Source organism: Strix uralensis, chromosome 25 (genome assembly GCF_047716275.1).
Source record: "Strix uralensis isolate ZFMK-TIS-50842 chromosome 25, bStrUra1, whole genome shotgun sequence".
NCBI classification, from domain to species: Eukaryota; Metazoa; Chordata; class Aves; order Strigiformes; family Strigidae; genus Strix; species Strix uralensis.
Genome location: NC_133996.1, coordinates 6,345,649 through 6,364,023, shown reverse-complemented (window position 1 = coordinate 6,364,023; position 18,375 = coordinate 6,345,649). Strand labels below are relative to the sequence as shown.

The 18,375-nt window shown below is 50.6% G+C and overlaps 1 protein-coding gene across 9 annotated transcripts in view; it reads left to right on the top strand.

The window, feature by feature from the left end:
• NFYC (nuclear transcription factor Y subunit gamma) overlaps positions 1 to 12,087 on the top strand; it is a 37,040-nt gene extending 24,953 nt beyond the window's left edge. For all 9 annotated transcript variants that reach the window (XM_074894709.1, XM_074894714.1, XM_074894716.1 and 6 more), the window contains 6 exons: positions 1,412 to 1,507; positions 5,509 to 5,682; positions 5,992 to 6,150; positions 9,759 to 9,866; positions 10,611 to 10,670; positions 11,191 to 12,087. In XM_074894709.1, the coding sequence (XP_074750810.1) occupies positions 1,412 to 1,507; positions 5,509 to 5,682; positions 5,992 to 6,150; positions 9,759 to 9,866; positions 10,611 to 10,670; positions 11,191 to 11,310 (717 nt within the window). In that variant the 3' untranslated portion in view covers positions 11,311 to 12,087. The remainder of the gene's footprint in view (positions 1 to 1,411; positions 1,508 to 5,508; positions 5,683 to 5,991; positions 6,151 to 9,758; positions 9,867 to 10,610; positions 10,671 to 11,190) is intronic.
• The last annotated feature ends 6,288 nt before the right edge of the window (positions 12,088 to 18,375 follow it).

Here is an 18,375-nt window from a genome sequence, read left to right as displayed (position 1 = left end):
GCCTTGCCTTCCACAGCAGCTGCCATCCCGGCACAGCTGCTCTCCGCATGGACAGTGCAGCTGGAGAAATGCACTCTCTGCTTATCAAGTATTTGGGAAGACAATTTTTAGTGGAGAGGTCTGAGTTATGGAAGTCTATTCCTGAGGAAATTGGATTGAACCCAATCCTCACCGTGGAGGATGAAATACGAGATACATCTGTTCAGTAAAAGTTTTCTTCCTGGTGAAGATACTTTTATAATATATGCTGCCTGCAGAACAATAGAAATGTCTCTCTTGTGCTTTCTGCGTGATCATTGTTTGGCAATTAAATGCCAAGACAGTATAAGGTTTAGAAATGTCAACTAGCCTGAAATGAGAGGATTGATAGTCTTTTAAATGTTACCTACTCATTAGGCAGCGTAGGCATCTTTGTCTCAAATCTTGTTCATATATATGCTTTACAAATTTATCTTCAGCTAATGAGAATAGGATTTTTAATAGCTTCTTGAATTAGCCCTACTTTTCAAGATGGCTTGCAAGCATTTTAAAATGACAGAGTACATTTTCTTTTCTTTTTTTTTAAGAAATTCAGCTTTTTTATCTTGGGGGTTGTTTCAAATCTTAAGCAAATACATGTAAGTGATGACTTAATGCTGGGTAACTCTTTATTCAGGTCTTTAATACTTTGACCTAATGCTATTCCTTGCATTTCGTTTTTAGGCAAGGTATAAAAGTAAAGTTATAAGCCGTTCTGAGAAGGTACTTACCTTGCCAGTTTTTCACAGAAGCTCCTTGGCTCTTGCACATCCTTTTTCTGATACATGTTTGGCCAGTTTGCTGAGTATATGTTTTAATCTTCATGCTTTCTTTTAACCATTTTGCCTTTCCACATGCTGAAGCTTGTTCTCTCAACATCTCTTGGGATTCCCCTGCCTGAATAAGATCCTGTGATACTTTATTTCTTTTTTTTTTTTTAATCCCCTCCCCAACTCATAGATTCTGCATATGTTGCTACTAATACATGGAGCAGTCATCCTGGTCTTTCCACAAAGCTTCTTTTCAGGTATCTTTGGGATGTTAAAATTATTTTTTAGAAGAATTCCCAGGTTTTTTTAATGTGCTAAAAGGCTTATGGTGGTTGTCATGAGCTCTCTGTAGTGAATTACAGCAGTACTGTTGTGGAGAGCCTGATCAGGCCTGGTGGGTGAGTAGATGACTGTAAAAGCCCAGGTTTGCCAAGGACCTTATTGCACGTCATGGAGGCCTCGCTCAGCACGAGACAGGGCTGTGATACCGAGACACAAGCTTGAGCACCTGGGCTGGAGAAGACACTCTCGCTTGACTCAATTAAAAAGCTCCAACTTCGTTTATCCAGTGACAAAACAGACTTGTAAAGCTGAAGAATGGTTTTCTCTTTTTGTTGTTATAGAGGAATGACATTGCCATGGCAATTACAAAGTTTGATCAGTTTGACTTTCTTATCGATATCGTTCCAAGAGATGAACTGAAGCCTCCGAAGCGGCAGGTGAGACATAAAAATGATTGCTGTGTGTTCTGTCCTTTCCTTGGTGTGATTGCCATCTCTAGTCAAGAGCTGATAAAGCAATACAGAATCAGAGTTAAACATGAGGTTTGTGCCTCTCTTTTATGTGTTTATTTATAGGAGTTTTCAGGTTCTTAATTTTTTTTTTTTGTAATGGAAATAGAGCTTGAATGGAGATTTACAGAAGTCTGCCTTGGGGATTTACTCACGTGACAAAAACTACTAAATAGCTCTGATACCAAATATTGCCAGTGTTAAATTTTTAACTTTAAAAAAATGTGCTGAGTCTGCATCCTTTGATTTGTAAAGGGAGAAACAGGCTTCTTTGCTTAAAGTGCCACCTCCCGCTCCTTTGGGGCAGCCACTGCTACTGTAAACATCCTTGACTGGAAGCTGTAAGGTGTTAGAAGGAGCTTTCAGTCGGATGTTTACAGCAGCAGGCTGCCGCGGTCATCCGAGCACAAGATCTTTGAAACGTAACAAGTTTGTGTCTTACAAAGCACTTGTTCCCCTCCATGTTTGAGACAGTGCTGAAAATGGAGTGAGGTGGGGTTGAAGCTCAGTCTTGCTGCTTCAAATGCATGAAGGAAGAGATCCAGCTCCTGGTAGACTAGTTTATCTCCTTCACCTGAAAGTTTGGTGTTTTGCTGCTAGAAGTTCCCCAGTTCAGTAATTGCTCATCTCTCTTCGTTACAAGCTGCCCGGTAGATAAAGTGGCCGGGCCATCTCTTCTAGGGAACAGCTCCCCTCGGACGGTGCCACACCTTGTTCAGCAGCTCCTGGAATCATTGCCCAGGACTCAGCTGGAGGGGTTTTTTCTGAACAGTAAATTCAAAAAAATGTTATAACAATTTATAACAATTCCTTCACCTGTTTTCTGATACTTTTGAAGGTCAGCGGTGTGTTAGCCTTTGAAAAAATCCAAGGTGGTCCTTAAAACAGCTTCTCTAGTGAGTGCTACTGGAGAGGCTGGCATACTGTAAAACATCTTTCTGGCAAGTGTTTTACTTGGAAGTTTTTTCTTTGACATGTCTTTTTTTTATTCCAATATAAATCTGGATAACATGCAAAAAGATACCCACTCTGAGAGTAGAGACCAGCAGTTCCACTGTGGACCTGGATTTTGGAAGTTGCTATTTTACTTTTTGTCTTGAAGTCCTCGTGGTGCTACTGAAGTGATGGCCAAAGGGAGGAAATACACGCTTCATGCTCTGTGATGGTGTCCTGAGTTGAGTTTAACCTCTCATTCTGATTTCCAGAAGCAGCATGTGTTTCTAGTAAATGAGGAAAATACCTTTCCATGTCACAATATGTGCAGGAGGCTCCATCCAACTGCTGCGGTCAGCTATGGTTAAAATTAGCATCCCAAGGCTTCGTTACAGGTGCACTGGGAACTCTGTGTCGTGTACACGTGGTGAGCGTGGTGCAGCTCCCTCCAGCCCTTCCCTGAGTTCCCTGCTTTATCCCTGCAGCAGTGCAGCAGAGGTGATTTATCCAAAGATCATTAGTTCGGTATTAAATAAAAAGACAAAGCAGCAGCCTGCACAGCCGCTCTCGGTGCTTTGCTTAACTCGGGGAAAGAAGACCCACGTTTCAGTTCGTTCAGCTCGATAAGCTGAAACGAGTTGGCTGCAGCCTGAAGTAAGACGGGTTAATTCTGGCATTGCAAATTCAATTGGTCTTCTTTTAGGTGCCTCATTCCGTTACTCTACTTTGTCGTGCTGTTTTTAAGAGAACTCCACGTTTGGGAGGGAGAGCATTGCCCATACCTTTCCCTTGCTGGAGCCTTTTGATTCACATCGGAATGTGCTGGTGACAGAGCATGCAAGTTCTATAATCAAAGAAATGCCTGAAGGATTTTCAAGGTGTGTTACATGCAGATAGGTTGCTAAGTTAACGTGTCTTGATGACACGTCACACCAGAGCTGTGTCTCTTGGGTTGCACAGCATCAACAGTGAAACCCTGTTGAGTTTTGGGTTGAAACAGGCTTTAGAGATCTGTCACTCACCGATCAGCTCGCTGCCTGTGAACACTGTTGAATCACTGGAAATACTTCTTGTGGCAAGAGAAGTTTAATGGAGAAACAGCTGCCAGATAAGAACGTAGGTTAGGACTTTGCAGTGGAAAATACTCTTTTGATTCAACAGTGTTGAAAAGTGGCTGCCTGTAGGCTGACAGCCTGCGCTTTTTGGCTGGGGGTACAATCTGTATTTTATCACTACCACGGCAAAGACTGTTTGACAAGTTAGTGTTGGTTACGTGGAAGAGCTGGGAATGGCTGTTACGTTGCTCTGGTAACTAGAGCTAGGGCTTGGAAATAAAATGTTTCAAATGATGTGATATAACCTAGTTCAAGCAGATTTGGATTTAAAGCCATTTTTGCCTGTAGAACAACTTAACCTGGAGTAGGTACCTACAGAGGTACTCGGTTGCCTCGTTGTTTCAGGATTCAGCTAGGAGTTGAGGATTGGAGTGCTCTGGAAATCACATACCTAAGGACTGGGCTTTACAGAAACAGCCCCAGCTCTTCTGTGCACGCGGTTTTATGGTAAACTGGAGACGTGCCCTGTTGAATAATATATATTTTTAATTTGTTATTAATCCCTCCCCCAAAGGATTTGATTAAGCGAGTAGGAATAATCAACGAGCTACCATACGTAGGAAGTATTGCAAGCGTTTGATTGCGGTGGTTTGCAGTACCGTGGGAGAGTGCTCTCGTTTGCTCTGAGAGCCAGGCTTAGAAGTTGCCTCTCGATTACAGCCAACTGTGAGCAGCTTAATCTTTGGGGGGTCATTTTCTGGTAGGCTACTGAGAAACCTCCAAGCAGGAAGTCTTTTCTGTAGTTGCTGTCCCTCTGAGAGACCAGGATCTAAGTGAAGGGGCTCTTTTACTCAAGCCTGATGCCCATGTAGACAACATACATTGATCTTCTGTAATGTGAATTGTTCTTTTCCTCCCCAGTTGGATATACTGAAGGTAATCTGTGAGCAAGCCTCGTTTAACGCAGGGGAGTCGAGCAGGCTTGTGTAAGCAGGAATCTACCATGTTGTAGCACGTGTAAACATCCTACACTCTCAGCTGTGAACTCGAGGTGGCTGGGAGAGGATTGTTTACGCCTTCTGCCATGGAGTGAACGTCTGGTGAGCTGCGTCTTCCCTGAGGTGCAAGGTCTGATGCTCCTCTGGGGAGCTTAGGAGTTTTGATTCTTGAGTGTTAACAGCTTGCCACTTAACAGAATCTCTGAAAATCTACTTGCCTAAAATATCGTTAATCATAAGGGGCTTTTCTCTCCTAAAGACATGCTTAGGTAAAACAAACCAGCAGTATTAGAGCCTGTGCTTCTGACAGTGAGCTAGAGCAGAGCCTTTTGTTTCTTCACACTGGTGAGATATTCCTGCTACCAGCAGAATCAGGCTGTGAAGCCACGGTACAAGATGAAATTGTTATCATTCTGGAAAAGCTGGATTTAAATAAATAAATAAAGGCACAAAAGTATACATCAAGTCCATGACTTTTATTCCCAGGGGTTTAACATCAGAGCTAGACTGAGATTTGTGTTGGGCACGTAGGCCCGGAAGGGGGTTTTGTTGACAGATGAGCCTTTGTGAGTCTTCCCGGTGCATTTGCAATTCACTCTGTGTTAAGATAACAGGCGATGATGGAATTCACTGATGAGGAGTTGCATGGATTTCAGCTATGGTAATTTCACTCATTTGCTTCTCGTAATGAAATTGGTGACTACATTATTATACATAGGGTATTAGAAATGGTTTTGATTTCCATGTAGCTGAATAAATGAGGAAACCCATTTTGATTTATCATTTCAGATTTACTTAATTAAACTGTTACGAATGAGGTATTAAAGATACTTTCCCATGGAGCATGCTTATGGGGGGGATGTTTCAGCAGGGTGGGGGGGGGCAGGGGTTTGGATATTGATCTGTTCCCTCCCTGTTTACCTGTTTTTTACCTGTGCTGCAGGAGGAGGTGCGCCAGGCTGTCACCCCAGCTGAGCCCGTACAGTATTATTTCACACTGGCTCAGCAGCCTGCGGCCGTGCAGGTTCAGGGGCAGCAGCAAGGCCAGCAGACCACCACGTCCACAACCACGATTCAGCCAGGCCAGATCATCATCGCCCAGCCTCAGCAAGGGCAGGTGAGCCGTGAGCAGCGTGCGGGGGCTTCGCAGGTCAGCGGAGCCGGGGAGACCATCGACTCGCCCATGTGTGATGCACTGCAGTGTCCTGTTCTCACTGCTCGGGACAGTCACTACAGAAATATGTTTTCTGGTCGCGACGGAGTGTAACTGTAGTAACAGGGGTCATCTAGGTCCTGGGTTCCCTTTGCGGTGATTTAAACATCAGTGTGGGTGTAGGAATCTGTCTGTCTGTTCCAGTGTTTGTATGCGCTGGCTGTGCCGCTGTGTTCAGCCCTTGCTCGGGCCTTACCCCTGTTCTGCCTGCAGAGCACCCCGGTGACGATGCAGGTTGGAGAAGGCCAGCAGGTCCAGATAGTGCAGACGCAGCCGCAAGGACAGACCCAGCAGGCTCAGAGCGGCACTGGGCAGACCATGCAAGTCATGCAGCAGATCATCACCAATACGGGAGAAATCCAGCAAATACCGGTAAGGCTTTGCCAGCAGCCATGTGTAGCAGCCTTGTGAGCAAACTGTCTGCTGGTGTTCTGGCATGAGACTCTATATATCTATGCTTTTTTAACTGTAAGAGGAAGTTTGGATTGAGTGGTGTGTCTCCTGCACTTAGAGAGGAAAACTAACCCCGTGTGACATGAAGGGGGAAATAAATCTAACCCATCCAGTGTAGACTCATTGCCCACTCCCAGCACTTTCCCCTGAGTGAAGTAGTTACAATTAGGAAGCAATAAATAAAACATTTCCTGGATAAACTTTAGTTCTTTACTACAGCATGGTTTCAATAAAGCACAATTAACTTCTTTTGCCTTTACTTGGTTCTGCCTCTGCAATCTGAAGTCATGACCTGGCAGACTGAGTGGGAAAGGTGCCATCTGTGAGTTATTAATAAACTTTTATGTTAGAAGAAATATTTCTACAAAATACTTTGAGCTGGTAGGAGGAACGGCTTTGCAGAACCAGAAAATATCTCCTCGCTTTCACATCAACATAGACCTGCCGTGACCTTAAGAATGGGGTTTTGAGTACCCAGCATCAGCAGTAACAGTCTGGCATCTGTCCTAGATAGACACGTGGGTGAAAAAAAATGTCACGTTTTTCCCCCCCTCTCTGTAACTTATAAGCACAACAAAGCTGGGTCTTTTGGTTCCCATCTGGAAAATTTCACACCTCTTAAAGAAAAAAAAAAAAATCTATCCAGTTCTGTGTACTTACCCAGCAACCCAAAGGTCAGACCAAGTGACCAAGACAAGCATTTCACTTTGATTTCTGTTATTAAGAAGTGTATCCACAGCTGTGGCCAAACTGATCTTTCACACAAGTTTTGCTTCTCAAGATTTGCTAAGCTTCCCTCTGTGCGTCTGGCAAACTTTCGTGCTTTGACACAGCATCTTGAAAAAGGTTTAGATTGTGGGTGTTGCCAGATTTTTCCAATTCACTTCCAAATTCTTTTCGTCTCTTAAGTCTTCAGCTGATTCCTACCGCTTGGCTTAAGGCGTTGGTCACAACGGAAGTGAATTGCTTGCCAAATAGGGTGGTTTACTCCAAACAATCTTTTTTCTTCTCTGCATTCTCCACTAGCTTTTTTACTTTTTTTTCTTCCTTTCCTTATGAAAGTCTCTCCAAGATACTTGTTCTTCGAAGCATTTTGGAAGGAGATCTCCACCTCCAGCCTCAGTGAACCCGTTACAACAAAACTGAATGTTGCAGCATCCTCCTTCGGTTCAGCAATAAAAGAACAGTTCTGACTTCTTTTCCAGTTGTCTCCAGTGGATGCTGTAGCTCCCTACAAGAAAGGGGCTTGGAGATCTGCTAGAAGAAAGAATTCTTTTCAAAGTAGCTATGAGGGGGCCACAACCTTCTGCAGAAAGTACTGTTCTCTACATAGGTGGATCCTGTTGCAAGTGGCCCCGTGTTTTAGGAGTGTGAGACTGGAGGTTTTTAATCAGTGTCTGGTTTTGCCCAAGCTTACGCTTCTACCTTCCTCTTGCCGGGGAGCACCTAAGAACAGGGAGCTGTGCCTGGTCCTCTGCAGCTTCTGACACTGCAGAGGGTGAGACAGAAACTGCCAAGTACCAGAGCATGGTGTCTTTTGTCTTTGCGAGCACTTGGGTCTCTAACAATTGTAAGACTGCAAAACAGAGCAATTGAGGAGCAGCGTTTTAATTAAACAGTTGCAATTTGCGCTTCTGTATCTAGCAGAGATACTGTTTTGACTGTAATCAAGAGGATTCTTCTTAATCACGGCGTGTTGCAGGATCACAGTTTGTGCTGACAGAAGCATCTTTCCCCTTGCTCGCTTCCAGCGAGTGAAGTAAAACAGAACGTGGAGCCAGGCACTCGCTGCGAGAGGCTTTCAGTGCCCCAACCTGGAAAGCACTTGCGGTTTGGTTTCAGAATTACAGTCTTTGGTCTCTCAGTGCTGCTGTCCCTTCTGCTCTCTTTCTACTGTGCTTTTATTTTTCCCTTGAGTTTCCTCTACGTTGATACGGTTAGAGCTCTCTTCTGATAGTTCCTTTCACTCCGGTACCTGTTCAGATTCAGCAAAGAATCTTTCATAACGCAAACACGACAAGTTTGGAACACTCTCATAAAGCTGGTAGTGCCTCTGGCGATTGCAGGAGTGTTGAGAGAATCTTACTAATGTTCTCCGCTGGTTTTCCACGTGCTCCTGATACCGTGTGCACTTCTCTCCTGCTGACTCTAGGGCCACGGGTTGCCTGTGGAAAGGTGGCTTTTATTTTTTCTAAAAACTGAGGAAAAACCTGGAAGTGTATGTGTCAATTAAACGGTAATCATTTGTTTGTCTGCATTAATTTTGTGTCAGATTTAATCCGTATCTTAGCTAGACCTCAGCGGGCAGGTTCTTTTGGAGCTTACTCTCATTTCTGGAAGAACGCTCTTTCTAAATTGCTTTCATCCATTCGGTTAGTAGTGTAGTTAAAATCTAAGCAGGAAGCCCCCAGTGTGGAAAACATGATCTGCTGGCAGATCTCAGTGCAGAAACAAATCCTTTATTGAAATGTTTATGCTCATGTGGAGTTTATTTGCTCTTGAAATAATATTGGAGCTTTTAGACACAGCTGGTGAAGTCAGCAGCATTTCTGTAAATGCCAAGACCATGTTCTAGGCGCTTGAACCTTTGTCCGTGAGCAGTTTTCAAGTATTTTGTATGTCCTTCTTTCCCCTTTTTAAAAAGGAAAAAAACCCTCAAAACATTTTTGGTATATAATTAACCTTAAGACTGTGAATCTAAATGTTCTAAAGTTAAATAACACTAAATGAAAAATTCAACAGCATTATCAATCATACGGTGACCTTCTTATTGCTCCTCGGATGTGTTTTGGGAGTATTAGCTGTTTATATCGCAGAAAATGCAAGATGAGAGTTGAGGTTGCCATGATGACATTGTCTTCATATCCCACACCCCCAAGCATCTAACCTTGCAAGATCAGGGTTGTAGGAAACAAATTTGCATTTAAATGTTATACACAAAGTATTGACACAGAAGGTATTGGCCTTTGCCAGGTGGGTGTTGATGTTGGCAGAGCTGTATTAAAAGCTTCCAGATATTACCTTGCAATATTCCTGGGTTTTGTCATCTCTGCTGTCTTTATGTGAAAATTTCCTATACGTTCTTTTATATTTTTTTGGCAGGATATAATAGGAGTGTCATTATGTGCAGGTAGCTCGTAACAATCATCATCATGTGAAACGATACATCAAAGTAGTAACTTGATTCTCGTAACCAAAAAGAAAAATAAGTGTTCCCAAAGCTCTCTGAAATTTAGCAGTTAATGTGCTTTAGCTACTAACTGACCACTCCCGTTCTGGAGAAAGAAGTAATGTTGTGCTTCCTCAGGGTTTTACTTCAAGAACCTGCAGGAGTTCTGCGGGCTTCACTCTTGCTTTGGCAGGGTCTGTGGTAGAGTCGCTCATCTAAACTGTTAATCAACTGAAGCTTCCCGGTGTCATCTATTACTCTGGCTTCTGTTGTGGAAACAAGAAGGCAAGTTTGTGTGTTTCAGGTTACACAGTTATCTGTTTAATTTTCTTTCCCTGCCCCCTCCGCTTGTCTCCAGGTTCAGTTGAATGCTGGCCAGCTGCAGTATATCCGCTTAGCCCAACCCGTGTCAGGCACCCAGGTAGTCCAGGGGCAGATCCAGACGCTTGCAACCAATGCACAGCAGGTATGCACCGTAACAGCAGGGCTGACATGAACTGGTAAAGTGTTGTTCCCTAGCTCCTGAAACTGCAAATTCCAGTCGAATTTACCAACTCTTGGGCTAGGATTCCTGCATTTCTTTTCTTCCTGTTCCTTTCATCAGAGTAATAAAGCAAGGAGCAGAGCGGAAGCCTCCTTTACCTGTACGTGAAAGGTGCATGCGTATATGTGTGTGTGTGTGTCTCACTGTATAAAGCTCACGCTGCTTCTGAGCTGATTGCAGGTAAAACTTCAGTTCATCAACCTTCTCTTTACTTCTGCTCCTTCTGGCTGGGTGAGGGAGGAGCAGCCGTGCAACCTCTCAGGAAAACTATCGCAGAGGTGAAACATCGAGACCAGCGCTGCTGCCAGCAGGTTGTCTCATGTTCTTGTTGAGGCTGGTCGCTAAGGGATTCTTCTCTGCCTTCAGAGGATAGGAAGGCTGCTGCTTTTCTGTCATCCTGGAGGCCGCATTCTCCTCGTGAAAGCCAGGGAGGACATGCTTGTGTTTGGTTTGGAACGGCTGAGTCCCGTGTCCTTTGTTCTTGACTCGCGGTTCGCACCAGCATGACTGCGGGCCGGCGGCGTAAGCTGCATCTTACCACGTGGTGGGGTAATGAAGTTTGAAAAGAGTCTAAAAGCTCTTGAAAGGCAGCAGCAGAATGTTGTTAGTGGGGTTCTGACCCTCTCCGAAGTGCTGTCAGTGATCATCCTTCCCTTACCCTTGTAGATAACGCAGACAGAGGTCCAGCAAGGACAGCAGCAGTTCAGCCAGTTCACAGACGGACAGGTAAGGAGTTGGTCGCTGCTACATCCCTTGGAAGTCGAGGGCTTAGAAGGGCTGTCCCAAAACCTGCATCCTCTAGCAAATGGGCTCCTCCCGATCACACGCTGCTGCTACCGAAGCTTAACCAGGAGCAGGATAAGTGGATGTTGTGCTGCTTTTTTGAACTCGGGTGGATTCTTTGTGTTCTGCTGTGCTCATTCCAAATCAACAGAGTCCCCTGCACTCCGGGTGGGATCCGTTTTAGCCCTGACCAGTTTGGGAATAAAGCTCTTAGCACCCAGCTATTGACTGTTGGGTAGGCGGCCTGAGCTCAATTTGGGCATCAGAATACACAGAATTACTTGGTTACGATTTAGCAGCCAGTGTCTAAGGGTGATTAGTTGTCTGGTTTGGGGACAGATTTTATTGGACCTGAGAGTTTGCTGTCAACGCCACCACTGAGCTGGCAGCGCTGTGCTCGGAGGGAGCCGGGTGTGCCGAGAGCTGACAGTCCTTTCTCTCCCCCGCTTCTGTTCTCTGCCAGCAACTTTATCAGATCCAGCAAGTGACCATGCCTGCAGGCCAGGACATCGCCCAGCCCATGTTCATCCAGTCCACCAACCAAACCTCAGACGGCCAAGCCACACAAGTGACAGGGGACTGAGCAGGGACGCGGTGGCGGGTCCCCTCTGCGTGGAAGCGAGCACGTACCAGCCTGACCTTTGCCATATCAACCTGGTCTGACAATTCCATCTGCTTCTGTGTATCTGTACTCGATAGGAAGCCTATAGTAGGCTGCAATCTCCGGTGCACTGTACATCTTCCTCTGGTGGGTATGGGAGAATATCCAGCAGACACTGACAAGAAGGCAATATTTTTATTTTTATTTTTAGAAATCGATATTTCAGTGTATTCCACTGCTTGTTCAAACCCATAAAACTGAACAAGAACTAATCAAAAGGAGTTTGAGGCATCTCGTTGAACAATGTGTAAAATGTTTTTATCTAGGAAAATCATTAAAGGGTACTGCATCTGGTTTGTTGTAAGAGCTTTATTCCTGGCATTCTGTTTGTATTTTTCCTCTGAATAGAGCTAGATCCAGACCCCCCGTCTCAGTGGTTTATTAGGGGTGTATGGGGGGAGTGTGTGTTAGATTTTCCTCTCCTGCCTAATTTTTTGGTAAGCCAGAGCATTGGCTGTATGCAGCTTGAGGGCAGGTAGTAGGGGAGGAGTAATTAAAGTGAAAACAAAAAAACCCATTCCTTGTATTCTGACTGTATTTTCTAAGGGCAAAAGCTTCTTTAATTTGGCCTGGTTTCTTCCAGAAACACTAATGGAAATCTGGACAAACCCCAGCCCTGCTGTTAACTGTTGTACCAGCCTCAGTCGATGCATGTAATATAAGCTTCATAAAATGAAATAAATTTCCTTTGTAAGATAATGTGTGTGATTTCTTTGAGATCCAGGGCCCAGTCTCCACCTGCCAAGCAAAGAGTGTCCCGAATCCCTGGAAAATGTCACACCTGAAGTCGTGAAACCAGCAACAGGGTTTAAAGGAGCCCCGAGAGGGGGTTGGACGAGGGCTCGGGTGCCCTGAGGGGTGAGACCGGAGGGCTGGGGGTGCCTGCCAGGGCCAGGGCGGCTCCGTGCAGGATGAATTCACAGCGGGTACTGAGCCTGCACCCCCCCTCCCTGCAGCTCCTGTGTGCAGGGTCCAGCGGAAGCAGCAGGGAGGAGTTTGGAGCAGGTTTGAGCCAACTCCAGAGGTTGGGTTTAACTGAACACACTGCAGGGATCCCAGCAGCGTTAGGCCAAGTTTAGGTTTTGACTAAAAGCGGGTGCGAATTTGTAAGCGAGAACCTTTGTGCGTCCACTGTGGAGCGGTCTGAGACGGTTGGTGCTTTGTCCAGGGGAGACTCGGGGGGCTTTGCGCAGCGCCAGGACCCCCCCTCAGTGCTGCTGCTGCTTTTTCACTGGCAGAAACACCACGTTTGCCCCCATTTTGTGATGGGGAGAGGCTGGCTGCTCCCAGGCCAGGCATGCACCCCAGGGCCCTCTCACCCAGCTGAGCGGGGTGCGGGGGGTGCAGCACCCTGCTGTGGGTGCCTGGCTTGCCCTGCCCCCATGGGAGCTGCAGGGGAGTTGCTGCTGCTGGGGAAGGAAAACTCCACTTCAGCATTTGGCTGGTGCAAACTTCTAAATCTGGGCCAGGTTGTTCCAGTCAGGCAAGGGAGCTTGCTGCATTACCTGCACCTCCTGGGCTTTCTAAATGTCAATTTTCTTACTTTTTTAAAAAATTTTTCCTATCCTGCAGTGCCAGGGAGCCAGTGGCGCAGTGCAGCAGCATCAGCCCTCGGGTACCGCAGCCTTGTGCGGGCTGAGCCCTGCGGGAGCATCTCCTGGCCACGAGAAAGATGAAGTTGGGGGACAAAAAATACCTTGTGTGGAAGCTCTGCCCGTGGGACCGGCCACGAGAGGGCACCCGTGGGTGGCTGCTGCTGGAGCGGGGCTGGGAGCCAGGTTGGGTGGTTCGGGGGTCACTCGCCCGGGGGCCAGCGTGCGGGTGGGGGCTCTGGGCCACGCAGCCGGATCCTCTGCGTCCCCCGGGCCAAGCTGCCATCGGTCCCGGCAGCCTGAGCCCTCCCGAGTGACGGGGCCGTGGCCGGGCTGGTGCTTCCCCCCGGCCCCTGCAGCGAGGCCAGAAGGGCTGGGTGGCCTCCCAGGCACCTCTGTTACAAGAAAACATCCTTTTCGCTTGCGCCAGGGAGCAGAATCGGTTTGTAAGGACAGAGAGAGACACATGGCTCCAGGGAAGGGGAGCTGGCGGCCGGAGCAGGCAGCTGCCTTCACCTTATCAGCCCCTGGCAGAGGCAGCGAGCGAGGCTCTGCGGAAGGAAAGCTCTTTACCCGAAGTGGTTGTGTTTGCTTGAAATAGTTTAAATTTGAATGGGAATAAATGGCTTTAAAGGGCAGAAAATGGAAGGGAGGCGCTGCTCCTGAGAGCGGTTTCCATCGTCACGATGGTCGCCCGAAGTCTGACCTCATCCAGGAGTGGGGGAATTAACAGACAGTTGATAATGAAGGTGATCATGTTAATATTTAGCTAATAATGGAGATAAGGCTTCATCTGCGCTCCCCGAGGAGTCCCCTAGCTGCCTCAAGCGGGGAAGGTATTTTGAAGAGAGCTGACATCGTTTGTCTGTCACAGGTATTATAAACCTCGGGCCTTAATAAGAGCCAAATCTTCCCTATAAGGTCACGCGCCTTCGTTTGGTTTTCTGAGGGAGCGCGATGCCAAATGGAGCAGCACGGGTCCATGCAGGAGGAAACGCGCGTTCCCTGAGAGGCTGGGCGAGCCGTGGCACCGAGGGGAGGGACGTGGGCCCCTCCGTGGGCGGCTCAGCCAGTGTCACCGGGCTCCGGTGTATGAAAGTGGCAGAACCAAACCCATCTCCAGGGACCTGGGGCGGGGGGGGGGGGGGGTGAAAGCTGAGGAGGGAGCTGCGCTTTCCTCCCGAGGAGCAGTTTGAGTTTCCGTTTCTCCTCGGGGGTGTTGATTGCCAGCCGGCTGGACAGGAGCCAGGTGGCCAAGAAGGCCAATGGCATCCTGGCTTGTATCAGCACTAGCGTGGCCAGCAGGGACAGGGAAGGGATCTGACCCCTGTGCTCGGCACTGGTGAGGTCGCCCCTCGGTGAGTGGGTTCAGTTTTGGGCCCCTCACTCCAAAAAGGCCATTGAATGACTCGAGCGTGTCCAGAGAAGGGCAACGGAGCTGGTGCAGGGTCTGGAGCACAGGTCTGATGGGGAGCGGCTGAGGGAACTGGGGGGGTTTAGTCTGGAGAAGAGGAGGCTGAGGGGAGACCTCATGGCCCTCTACAACTCCCTGAAAGGAGGGTGCAGAGAGGGGGGAGGAGTCTCTTGAGCCAAGGACCCAGCGCCAGGCCAAGAGGGAATGGCCTCAAGCTGCGCCAGGGCAGGGTCAGACTGGCTCTTAGGAAGGATTTCTTTGCAGAAGGGGTTGTTGGGCGTTGGAATGGGCTGCCCAGGGCAGGGGGGGAGTCCCCATCCCTGGAGGGGTTGAAGAGTCGGGTTGACCCAGCGCTGAGGGATCTGGTGGAGTTGGGAACGGTCAGGGTGAGGTTCATGGTTGGGCTGGAGGAGCTTCAAGGGCTTTTCCAACCAAGATGATCCTGGGATTCTGTGAGCTGAGCAAACCCCCGTGCGGGCGAGCGCCGGCCGCTGACGCTGGGGAACCGGCGCCGGGTTTGCTGCTGATGGCCACATCCTGCCACTCTTCCAAGGCAAACTCGTGGTGGTGAAGGTCACTCTGCCGTGGGGACTGGGAGCCCTAAGGGCCACCAAGTGCGGGAGCCACCATGCACGTAGGGAAAGGCACCTGGGTGAAGCTGCCCGCGCTCTGCGTTCACTCCCTGCAGCGAGCACCAGCAAACCGCGTTTCCTCGGGGAGTGGCTGTGGCTCTTCTCCGCTGCCCCCGCTGCGGGACTCGCCTCCATCGAGCAGGGACCTGGTGCCGCTGGAGGGACCTGGTTGTGAACTGTCCTGTGGCTGCCAAGCCAGCGCCGGAGATCCTGGGGGTGCAAAGCTCTCTTGAAGTCCTCATCCGTTCTTCCTCGTCTTCAGAGCTGGGGAAAGGAGCCGGGTCCCTGGCGTTGCAGCGTGGCAGCAGAGTGGGGTGGAAACATCCCTGTTCCTCCCACAGGGCCGTGCCCCAGCTCCCAGCAATGTTGGCGTCGCTGCGAGCTCGGGATCAGGGTGGGCAAGCACTGATGTGGCCCCACGGCAACGCCAGGACCGGGACTGGGGCTTTGCCCTGGTTTTGGGGCAGAGCAGCCCCGTGGCCACCGGCCCGGGGGGGTCACCCATCCCACACCCAGCGGCAGGAGGGAGGGGGAGCCCTCCGAAGCGAGGCCGGGGCGTTCCAGCTGCTTGTTTGTCAGAGCGGGTGCGAGAACCGAAGCCAGGAGCTAATTGCCCTGGGCCAAGGCCAAGCCTCCAGCAGAAGCAGGTGCTCTGCGGCCCTCCCCGCTCCCCCCACCGCTGCCGCCTGGCCCCCGTGCTCGCCTGGCTGCCAGGCCACTGCCAGCCCTGGCTCCCCTGAGGCCACTTGCCCCCAGCTCTGCCTGTCCCAGCCACTGAGCACCAAATCAGGCTTCCTCGCACCGAGAGGGCTGGTTGCAGCCAGGACTCCTCAGTATCCACCCAGACTGGGACTTTACCTCACCTGGGTGGGAGTCCCGGCTCCCCCCAGCCCCTCTCCCCAGCCCGCAGCCCTGCAGCTGCATGCCAGAACTGCAAAACTTACTGGAAATCCTGTAGATGCAAATCCTGGCTTCCCATCCATGCCAGGAACTTGAGCTGCAATCCCAAGAGGGCAGCAGGATCCAAGCACTCAGCCTCCCCACTCGCCATCACCCAGCCCTGGAAATCCTCTTTAATCAGGGCCAGAGGATGCAAGCAGGACCCCCAGGGTGGGGGGTGAAGCCGGCAGAGCCCAGGACAGCTTCCCAAAACCTCCGCCAGTTCTGATGGATGGGTCGGTATTGGGTGGCTCCATCCCAAATGCTCCCAGCTCCAGGATCGATGGATGTTCCCAGGGTTTGGGCAGGTGATGAGGTATGGATGGGACCTGCCCCTTCCCCGCACGTGGTGACCCACCAGCTCCGTGTCCCCGTTAAACCAGCCCCGGGGGCTCAGCCCAGGTTCCTGCAGCTTTGCAAAGTGCCGTTGGGTGCCGGGGACTGCTCAGGGTCCAGCTGCAAAAGCGAAACCACAGGAGGCCACGAAGCGACAGCAATGGACAAGGCGGCTGGTGGGTGGGGGTAGCACGCCTTCACCCCTAATTTATTAGCAGCTCGCTGATTCCAGCAAACAATTTAGAGAAGCGATGTCTTTGTTTAAAACAAATCAGCAGTTCTTCATTTACAAACACAGCTCTGCCGAGTCTTCCCTGGCAAGCCCGAGACATCAGCGTGGATATTCCCCACCCAGCTGCGAAGCAGCAGCAGGAATAAAACATCTCCCACCTCCCCCGACTCCCCTCAAGCGAGCGCACACCTTGGCTGAAGTCCTTTCCAGGTCACCTTAACTCTGCCCCCTCCGCAGCCCGGAGACTTTAATCAATCACCAGGTGAAACCTAAACCTTGCAACCAAGGGGAATACGCTGAACCAAACGGCAGCAGGATGAAGGTCAGGGTGCTCCTGCCGCGGCGGCTCGGCTGCGGGGAGCATCTGCCGGGGGGGCGAGATGTGCTGGGGGGACCCTGTGTGCAGCTGGGACCACACTCCAGGGGCTGCGTCCCCTTGGGGGGCACGTTCAGAGGGGGCTGCAGGGGTTGGGGGTGGAGGGGAGCGTGGAGGAGACACCAGGGGCTCCTCACTGGGGAGAATTTGGTTGGGGTTTGCAGGATTTTAGCCTCCACTGACACAGCTCTTGTGTGTGGTGGCGGGAGGGAGAAGCGTTATCGAGGGGGAGGGTTTCAGGTTGGCTCCTGGGGTGGGTTTTACCAGCACCATTTCCCCTGTGCCCAAGTAAATAAAATTGTCTATTTATTGTGTGTGTTTCCTAAGACCTCCCGAATACCGCAGTGCTCACGAGGGCCCATGCCAGTGCCAGGATCTCCAACCGCCACGTTAAATAATTCACTGACCAAAGCCTTTAACTTGCTCTCCTCTCCAGGAGCACAGGCCCTGGGCACTCACGCGGGGTGGGGGGGACCCAGCTTCTGCAAAGGTGCGGAGAGCGCGTAGTTACAGCCGGGATGGGGTGCCTCTGGCCCTGGCTTGCTTGGAAAGGGGATTCCCAGCAGCGTGCCTCAGTTCCCCAGTCTGTTAGTGGGAGGTTGTGTGGAGCCGAGGGGAATAAGGCAGAAGAGCAAACAGTGGTGGGTGTTGGCTGGGGAACACGCTTGGAGCCTGGCTCAAAGCTGAGTCTGCAGAGGACGGGTAGGTCTGGGTGGGGGTGAGCTGTGCTGCGGGGACCCCGGGGGAACCGGCTCTGGCAGGGCTCCTGGCCGCGGAAGGGGAGGATGAGGATGTGCCCTTCCCTTCCCAAGCACGGTGAAGTCTCTCTGTAGGTACTTGGTGTCCCTCTAAACCTCAGTGACTGCAGCAATTCCTGGACCTAGAGCAAAGGAGAGGAAGAGGGGATGCGCTGGCTTGGGGTGCTTGCTGCCAGACAGCCTGGGGGGTTTGATGCTGGATGGCTTGGGATGCTCCATGCCCGGGGTGCCCCATGCCCGGGGTGCCCCATGCCAGGGTGCTGCATTCCTGGGATGCTCCATTCCCGGGATGCTCCGTGCCCGGTGACCAGGGACACTCTCCAGAGACGCTCCCTCCCGGGACACTCATGCCGCGTGGTTTGGGTGCTCCACACCCCATGGCCGGGCCCGTCTCTGTCCGCTGCCGTGGGCAGCAGGAGCTCCCCAGTCCCCAGGGACCTCCCGGGGACACCCCCCCGCCTCCCAGCCGGGGCGGGGGGCGACAGCGGGGGACGCAGCAGCGCCTCTGCCCCTCCGCCCCCCGGGGGGCTGCTGCTGCTGCAGCGGGTGGCCCCTCGTGTCCCGTCCCCCCCCCCCAAAGCTCCCCCTTTCCCCACCCGCCCCGTCGCGGCGGAGCCCCGGGGGCGGGGGCCAGGTACGGCGGGGCGGGCCGGCCCCGGGGGGGCGGCGGCGGGGGAGGGCCCGGCGGCGGCGGCGGCCAGCTAAAGG